Source organism: Ricinus communis, chromosome 6 (genome assembly GCF_019578655.1).
Source record: "Ricinus communis isolate WT05 ecotype wild-type chromosome 6, ASM1957865v1, whole genome shotgun sequence".
Lineage (NCBI taxonomy): Eukaryota > Viridiplantae > Streptophyta > Magnoliopsida > Malpighiales > Euphorbiaceae > Ricinus > Ricinus communis.
Window position 1 is genome coordinate 10,929,837 of NC_063261.1, and position 8,997 is coordinate 10,938,833.

The 8,997-nt window shown below is 32.9% G+C and overlaps 1 protein-coding gene across 4 annotated transcripts; it reads right to left on the reverse strand.

The window, feature by feature from the left end:
- LOC8287558 (DNA-binding protein BIN4) lies at positions 1-8,665 on the reverse strand. Of its 4 annotated transcripts, none has more exons than XM_048375415.1 (13): positions 8,354-8,665; positions 7,136-7,194; positions 6,083-6,311; positions 5,843-5,904; positions 5,101-5,338; positions 4,786-4,847; positions 4,649-4,702; positions 1,614-1,731; positions 1,133-1,179; positions 891-964; positions 618-715; positions 376-515; positions 1-241 (listed from the first exon to the last, which is right to left on the reverse strand). In XM_048375415.1, exons 2-13 carry the CDS (start codon positions 7,181-7,183, stop codon positions 137-139), a joined length of 1,275 nt encoding a protein of 424 aa, XP_048231372.1. In that variant the 5' UTR covers positions 7,184-7,194; positions 8,354-8,665; the 3' UTR covers positions 1-136. The 4 variants fall into 4 exon arrangements, with proteins under 4 accessions (XP_048231372.1, XP_048231373.1, XP_048231370.1 ...); XM_048375416.1 differs by having other exon boundaries at positions 7,136-7,274; positions 8,354-8,664; XM_048375413.1 differs by having other exon boundaries at positions 7,136-7,252; positions 8,354-8,663.
- Positions 8,666-8,997: the final 332 nt, after the last annotated feature.

The window sequence follows — 8,997 nt, forward strand, 5'->3', positions numbered from 1 at the left end:
TGATGCAAGTGTGGCATTTATTCTACACTTAGCTAGTGTTAATAAAGCTCCTTCAGTTCATGATTTCAGTAAATATGAAAATAATAAGTCGAAAAGAATTAATCAATGAAAAACGGCAAATAAATGTATATTGGTCTCATTTTCTAGTCTTGGCTTTCTTTGGCACTTGAGCTTTCTTTTTTACTTTCTTTGCTGGCCGGGGCTTGCCTCCTCCAGTTTTACCCTTCTTTTGTGCCGCTCCCTGCATCCAGACATAACAATCAGAATAAACGTTAGAATCCTCTCCTTTTTTCTGCTTTTGTCCATTAATATTTAACCATAGGCAAAAGAAAAAAAAGGCATTAATAGGTTAGAAGGAAAGATTTGAAGACGTACAGATGATTTCTTAGCCTTTCGTTTAGTTTTTCCATTCATTTGTTCTTCATTGCCATCATTTTGATCTGTTTGATGAGAAACAGGTTTCGGCATCTTCTCAGCCTCATCTTCCGAGTCAAAAGAAAACCCCTCAAGCGTTCCTACTCATGCAAAATCATCATAGTGAAGAACAAACTGGAGATCAGAAGAAAACTTTTAGTCCAAAATATTACACAGAAATGTGGATGTTAAAGGGTTCTGACCTTCAACCATAGTTTCAGCTTCATAGACATTAGACTGTGCTTTCAGCTGAATGAAATCGTTCATAATAGCCTCTATCTGACCAGAAAGAATACAAGATCTGTAAACACTGTCAGATTTTAACACATCTTCCCCCCAATACAATTCACAATCTGGAAAATAAACTAATGAGGAAAAGAAAAGAACAACCATTAGACAAGAAATTTTACAATATGATACAAATATAAAGTTCAAAATTTCTTCAAGTACAGCTCATTGTTATGCCCTATACCCACATGAAATGAGAGACCACAGGAGGAGAAAGATGAAATAGTGAACAAACCTTTGCTTCTGATTGACCAAAGCTAACCTGAAACAAAACAGATCTGCACTATGTTACAGTAATCAAATAAAAAAGAAAAAGAAAGAAAGAACACTGACATAATATGAATATAATAGGACAAATGATGGTAAGGAGAGAGTTCGCTGCAATTTTTCTTCATAAAAAGAAAAATTTTAAGAGCAGATCATGACGTACAACGCAAAATGTCCTGGAAGGAACTATTTTTGTTCTGTATATTGTTCCTGAAACAACCAAAGTTAAACCAATCAGATGCAGCCTAATTTATGAAGACATGCTTAACAATTAACTTACTGATAGAGACCAAGTGCACATAAGGTCATAATATGGCAGAACTGATATCCGAGCCAAATACAAAGTGGAATTGGTAAAAGGGAGGAAAAGAAAGAAAAGCAAAGAAGAAACTTGGTAAAGTCAAAAACTACAGTATTCCACAATGTATATGCCAAATTTTGGGAGGTTTGCAACTTCAATCCACCATGATTTCGGAGGGTGAAAAATAATAAGGACACTATCTATGAAAATCAATGAGTAATTAGTCAGCCACTAATATGGCCAACTATCTTCTGGCTCAATGAAAGATATATAGAAATAATTATTTAAACCAGAAACAAAAGTGTAGTCAACATATAAATCAACAAAACAAAACAAAAGATACCTTTCAAATCCAAGTACATTTCATGATTACCAGAAGAGCCATCTGGAATTACTACTCTTCCAACAGCCCCCATGTCGCCACTCAAATCTATGGATTCACCTTCGCATTCCACAAGAGCCTGCAAAAACCTTGTAGCTTTAATAGATCACTTGGGTGAGTATCTATATTTGCAGACTGCTGTGGAAGTGTATGTGTGCATGCTTATATGTAAATTTTAGCATGTCTTTATGCGTTCTAGGGGTGAAAAGGAGCCAAGCCAATCTGAACACATCATTGTTCAAGCTCGGCACGGTGAAATCATATAAATGATCAAGATCGGCTTAAATTTGAGATATTTTAAACGAGCTCGAACGGATAAAAGAATTAACTGAATCCGAGTCAAGCTCAAGCCATTCAGAATATTAATATTTTTAAACATTTTGCTTTTTTTATTATATAAATGAAAATAAATAAAAGCAAAATAAACTAATAGGAAAAAAACCATAAAGAGTAATAAGCTCAAAGTAATGAAAAAAGTCCCTTTAAAGAACTAAATAAGAATAGTTTACTCTATTGAAAATAAAGAAAAATAAATTCAGTATCTAATGGAATAAAAACCTCCAAAAACTACTATTACATTTTCAAGCCTGAAAGATAAAAAATGCTATGGTTACTGCTTTGCTACTAAAAATTAACCACTTCAAAAAATTTATATGTGAATGTAACTGTATAGAAGATGTTTTCAGGTTAAATACAAAATCTCCATTTTGATTTATAAGAGATTTATGTTAACTTGATCTTTATTATCAATAAATAAAATTAATTTTAAGTGTGCGTGTGTCTATATATATATATATATATATATATCTTATTATTATAGATAACATATATAATCTATAATGAGCCTAAAAGCTTATGAAGATATTGAGCCGAGCTTTTGTCTTCTCAAGCTCGGCTCGAATTTTTAACAAGCTTAAAAATAAGATCAAGCACGAATCGTCATACTTGTTGAACAAGCTTCAACAAGTTAAAACGAGCCGAATCCGAGTCAAGTTCAGACCGTTCAGATCATTTTACACCCCTAATGTGTTCACACAGTTATTTATCTGCTACCATATATTTAAATCACAATTCCAGTTGCATGTGAGAGAGATGGGGCCACCAGAGTAATGGTTCGGGTGTCTTCAAATTACACAAGGATGGAGATGTTTGAATTGCAACATTTTGCATTCAATAGTCATAGGTTTTTTATGTTTGCTAGATTTTTTTATCTAATTTAAATTTATAAATGTGGATAAATCTTTACTACGTGCGAACTTTAATTGCCTATTTAAAGGTTTATTTCAAATCCACATCATATAAGTTCTCAACCACATCCACAAATCTAATCAATTGAAAAAATGAGTTCGAACAATTTATTTAAAATCATGTCTATATACTTGTTTAAAATTCTTCCATCCACATAGCAATAAATTAACTTGACTCCAGAATATAAATTAACATTTAAGAAACAAATACCGATAACTTGTGAGCATAAATGCACAAGAAAGGGAAAATTTCAAGTTTTCGTTCATATAATTTATCAATTGTAAGTTATAAAAATATGTAGATTTTAAAAATCAAAATGAAAAATAAGTTCTCCACATAGTTATCCATGTGGCAAACTGACGTCAAATCATTAGAAAATGGTTCTAGCAAATAGCAAGTAAGTTGCTAATTCTGAACCAGAATTGTAAGTAAAAACGATATCATAGATCAAAATTATTCATGTCGTGTCTGGATTCTTGGATTTATATTTAGACCATGGATTTGGATATGATTCAAAACCTTGTTCCGAACATTTAAAATTCACATTGATTTCACGCTTGAAAAAAATTCACATGGATTTGGATTTGTTCAAATCCATGAAAAACTTGGAAGGTAAGTAACGAGGACTTGAAATAACAACCAAGTATATGTGCTATTTGAAATCCTTGAATATCCAATCTAATATTTGAAAGCCAAATTTCAAAATAAATTCATGAACCCAAAGAAATGGTAAATTTATATACAAAACATGTTTTGTTCAATTTTAACTAATACAAGCATTAAATTAACACAACAGCAGATCGGAAAACAGGCATTAGCAGATCGGAAAACAGGCATTCTTATGAAAAACCTGTATGAAACTGTTAGATTAAAATTCCATATGAAATGTATTAAAATACATGCAGATCTAAAATACTAATGCAAAGAGGGTGAGATTTAGAGCAATGGTATAATTGCTCCTTTTTTTAACAGATGGTCGTAGGTCCAAACTCATGGAAGCCAGAGCAGAAAATGCATAAAAGTTAAAAGTAGGATATATAATTTTTCAGGTTAAGTGAAGTTGTAGAATACCTGAAAGCATACTGGCTTCACTTTCATTACACATGACTATGACTACAATTGTGGTTGCAACTATAATTTATAATCTTTGCCTAAGAGGGATCTGTGGTCTATAGAAATCCAATCCAAATCTGATAGATGTTTGTTCAAAAAATTCTTCATCAAAATGTATATTAAATCATGAGTTCTCTTATAATGAATATTTTTCTCCGTTTGACGGCTTAATATTATTATCATAATGTTCTATGATTCACACCTTCCAAGAATTCATCATTAAGGGAAATATGCATGTACATATATGTTTGTCTTTCAGCTTCTGTCCCACTACATGAGCATACACCATATAGACAGGTTGGTAAGTTCCGTGATCAAAGGCCATAACGGAATCAAAAAGAAAAAAGACAAAAACCATTTCTAAGCAGAGGCATACTTTTCAAAAAAAAACAACCTTTGATGGATTCACTAAGGAACTAATAGCTAAGAACAGACCGATAAGGCAATCATTTAACTACTATTAGTTGCTTAATCTTCAAATTTAAGAAAACATGACCTGATAGCAAATAGGGAATTAAATCTTCCTTGTTCTTAATCTTAGAGAAACATCTGAGATATTCAAATAATACGTATCATAAACAGAAAATATACTCTCTAAACAAAAAACAAATGCCCAATACATAGTCAAGCCCTACCTTTGTACGACTGACTTTATCCGAGAGCAGCAAAGGTATCATTGATGTTGAAACCTACAAGTTTTAACTTGTTAAGGCAATTTAGAGAACTATGGACTAGGGAAACAAACAGAATGTGCTCTATTGAGATTTCATACTTGAGGACCAGTATGCTTCTCAGAAACGTCTTCATCTGCAACTTCAACATCATCATTGTCTCCTGCAGCACCAACAAAGTCATTTGCATAACTGCAATTTTGCTAAGTCTATTTCTTTTGTCTCTTAGTTTGGATGGGGGATTGGGAAAAGAGTCAACTTCATATGCACTTTTAAAAGTAGAACTTAGTGACAATTGTTTATCTAATTTTCTAAAAATCTACCCAGGGGGAAAGAAAGGAGATATCAACAAAAAGGAAAAGAGAAGTCCCCTTCTAGATCAAAATACAGATCTGTCACTCCCACTCACTTCATACCTGTTTTTGGCACATCATCATTTTTATTCTCCTTTTTCTTTAGTTTACGACCCTCAACTTTTAGCAGTTTCTTTGGAGATTTTCCCTTCAATGCCTTCTCCACGCTGTTATCAACAAGAATTGCATCCTTCTCCTTTCTACTCTCTTTGGGTTGATTACTTTTTGTCTTCCTCTGAGAGCTATCATCAGGACAAGATTCTGAATCTGATGATAATGCCCAAATTGAACGCTTTGCTGCCTGTTTAACCACAAGAATGATATCATCAGCACCGACCATTTCATACATTTTCTTCAAACATTATAGGCCTATACAGATTTGAAATATATATTAAAAAAAAACAAAAAAAAAAAAAAAACTTTAGTAAGAAGAGACAAAAATGAATACTAGTTGTAAAATGTTTCATATAGCAGCCAACAATATTTATTATCTATAGCCTATCCAAAACCATGGACACTTAAATACAACATCTTTCTACCAATGCATCAATCTCTTATTGGCTTCATATCAGTAGGAAAACAGACAATTTTCCCTGTATATAGCCAAACAAAAGAAGAATTCTGTCCAGTTTTCAGCTCCAAACAGAATCTATTCGGCTACCTCACAGTTCTAAGACTTGAGATGCTGTTTCGCTTCTCGAACGAACTCAATGGCTAATCATATTGAAAGCAGTCCTGACATTAGAGTAAAAGCAAAACTTTCCGCAGACAAATGCAAGGGAATGCTGGAGTAAAGATATCATACATGAGATTCTATATGTGTGTCAGTTGTTGCTTCCTCAGTATCCTGCCCATCAGCCTCATCCCCTGTATCAAAATCAGAAGAAACAACATGCATGACTTGAAGCCAATAAGCTCAATGTTGTAATTAAATAGCTAAACAGTTATCAGAAAGCATTATGAGAGGAGTTTTAGAAAATGGCATCTTATACAAACTAATATGGTCTCAGTAACAATAAAATCTTAACCAAAATGCCCATTTCACCTTGTTTCTCCTTTGCCTTCTTATTTTTCTTCCTCGTATTTGCTGTTAGTGTCTCATCTTCTACAGGTCCTCTTTTTGGAGCCTTTGCTTTAAGAATCTGATTTGATGGAGATTGTGCACCGCTTTCACTCTTAGGAGATTGAGAATCAATTTGGTCACCTCTAGAAGGACTAACATTTGGTAAAGAATCAGAATCCGAGGACAATGTGACAGTTGAATGAATTGGAGCCTGTTCAACGATCAAATTAGCATATAGGCAAAGTGGCGACAGAGTATTGCAACCCATATACCACATAAAATGACGATAATGCATGATATCCATATTCCATATAAATCATGAATATTCTTCATACAATCTGAAACATTCCCAAGTACAAAAATGTATCCACATTAAAAAGATTCTAATAAATGTGACACAACATTTTTTATACTATCTGAAACATCCCCAGGTACCAGAAAGAAAAAAAGACTAGTACCAAGAAAGAGAAAGAGAAAGGAAAGGAAAACAGCATCAAATGAATTTTGCTTGATAGCCATTGAATCTAACACCAATCAAATCTACTTTATTTTGAACAACTACTATTGCTGGCCACTGTCCGATGCAAAAACCATGCTTCTAAAAGAAATTCTTATATGCAAAACTGAAAGGTTGTGGTTTCCTAATGCATATTCCTCAAAAGTAATTGTGAATAAAGGTACCTGATAGGTATCTGCGAGAATATTGACAATTATATGAATTAAAAACCGAGTAAAAATTGAATTTACATGCAGTAATGACCTGAATGACATTCTACTCTTTCTTATTACAGTCATTCAGTCATTGCCCCATGTTTTCAACTGATAATCCTGGATACACCAAGTGACAACATTCTAAGTTCAACTCTACTGTCAGCTACCTAATATTGCAACAGGGCCCCTTAAATACAAGAGCCCAACCTCTTACTTGATTTTAGGTACTTATTCCTTGCTCAAATTCAATGAATGGCTGTTTAAACAAAGAATAATTAGCCAAAACTAAAAAAGACACAGGCGACAATCAGGAATAAAAATAACCTGGAAACAGTGCAGCCAATCCGGAGAATTCTCTCTTGAGCTGCTCATTTTGGTCACAGCTGGATCATTTGAACACTATTAATTGCAATGTTAAACGCCACAATGGTTTGCAGTTACCTGCAAAAGTATCAATAATCTCCTAACAATATCATAATACTTATAAATTTCAGCTTCAACTTGCAATTGATTTAACTAAAATTTAGTTAAAAACCCTAACTGCGATATAGAAACGATTCCAATAGTCGGAATTACATATCATTCAAAGGACTAAGAGTTTAGCAGAGCTGAGACCACTAACAAAAGTAGGAGTGCAAACGAGTTGAGCTGAGCTGCGCTTTTCAATGTTCAGACTCCGCTTGTGAGAAATTAACTCTCAAGCTGGAAAATTTTTAGTCTTGTAGAGCTCAAACTCGGCTTATTTAAATTTTAATATGTTCGAGCTCAGCTCCTAATTTGCTCGATACTATATATAATTGAGCTAGACTCAACCTCGGCTCATTATTAGCTCGGTATTTTATATAAACGAGCTAAGCTCAAGCTCCGCTCATATACAAGCTTAAATTAAACCTCATTAAGCAAGCTCAAGCTCAACTCATATACAAACTTGAACGCAAGCTCGAGCTTACCAAATATGTAGCTATAAATCTTACAATTGTAAATAAATTATACATAAAAGCAAAATATGCATCTAAATTCCAAAACCTAAATAATTAAACCAAGTTCTTGATTAAAAAGGAAAAAAGAATTTTATCATTTTTATAATGCCTTAAGAAAAAACATAATGGGAATAGCAAGATCCGTAAATATGAGCATGACATACAGCCTGGAATTCACAAAATAGACAAGCAAATGGAGCATTTGAAAAAGAAATGGAGATCTTATAGTTCCTTCAACAAGAAAGATGAAGAGAGAAAGAGGTGTTCTGTGGAGCGAAAGGTGAATGTGTAACAACAAGAAAGATGGAACCTCTCTTATCAGCACTTGAATAACAGCAGAGTAAATAACTTAGTAAATCAACCACAGGGACATGCATTTTTAATTTACCAAGGATCCTCATTAACACAATAATAACAGTAACACCATCAACAATAGTTCAATATAAACTGTACAAGCATACTAGAACGAACAATATGTGCAAAAACACACAAAAAAAGCAGAAAGAAAAAACGCAAAAAAAAACAAATGCAAAGAAACCCGGAGAGAGAAAGAGCTGCAAACCTGGGTCAGTAACTCGTCAAAGAAAATGACGGCTGGAGGAGGAGGACGGATGGAATCGTGATAGAAAATGATAGAGGAGGAGGGCGGCTGAATCGTGACAAAAGATGAAGGATTACGTGACAAAATTTGATGGAAGAGGAGGGCGACTGAGCGGTGCAGGAAATGGAGAAGAGCAGCTCAAGAAATGGGGTTTGTAATTGAGAGAGTATACATGTCACTCTTTTCTTTACTGGGTTAATTGCAAAAGATATTAAGAGCTTTAGTGTTTTTTTGTAAATTTAATGACTTTTTAAGTAATTACTATTTTACTCTTATATTTTTTTTTTATGTTATCCTGATTTTTTTCTGACATTTAAAAAATATATTTTTTATTTTTTATTTTTTATTTTATAATTTTATATTAAAAATATCTTTCATTAGTATTTCAATTAAGCAATTATTGACTAGATTTGATTTTATACTATTTACCCCGTGATCTTTGATGTAATATAGAAATTGTCTTTTATAATTTGTTTATTATACTAAAATCTCTTTATATATTTTTATACAAAAATCAATTTTAGTGTCTGTATAAAAATAATTAACTAGTGTTTTTTAATTACTCTAATTTTTAGCATAACTTTACTGATGAAATTCTTGAGTTG

What these genes read in the sequence shown, in the direction of transcription:
- LOC8287558 (XM_048375415.1), bottom strand. Translation starts at nt 7,183, where the DNA reads ATGAGCAGCTCAAGAGAGAATTCTCCGGATTGGCTGCACTGTTTCCAG. An exon ending in ATAAAGTCAGTCGTACAAAG is followed by an intron (nt 1,732 to 4,648) that starts GTAGGGCTTGAC and finishes AGGTTTTTGCAG; the next exon opens with GCTCTTGTGGAATGCGAAGG. An exon ending in AGCTGAAACTATGGTTGAAG is followed by an intron (nt 516 to 617) that starts GTCAGAACCCTT and finishes TTGCATGAGTAG; the next exon opens with GAACGCTTGAGGGGTTTTCT.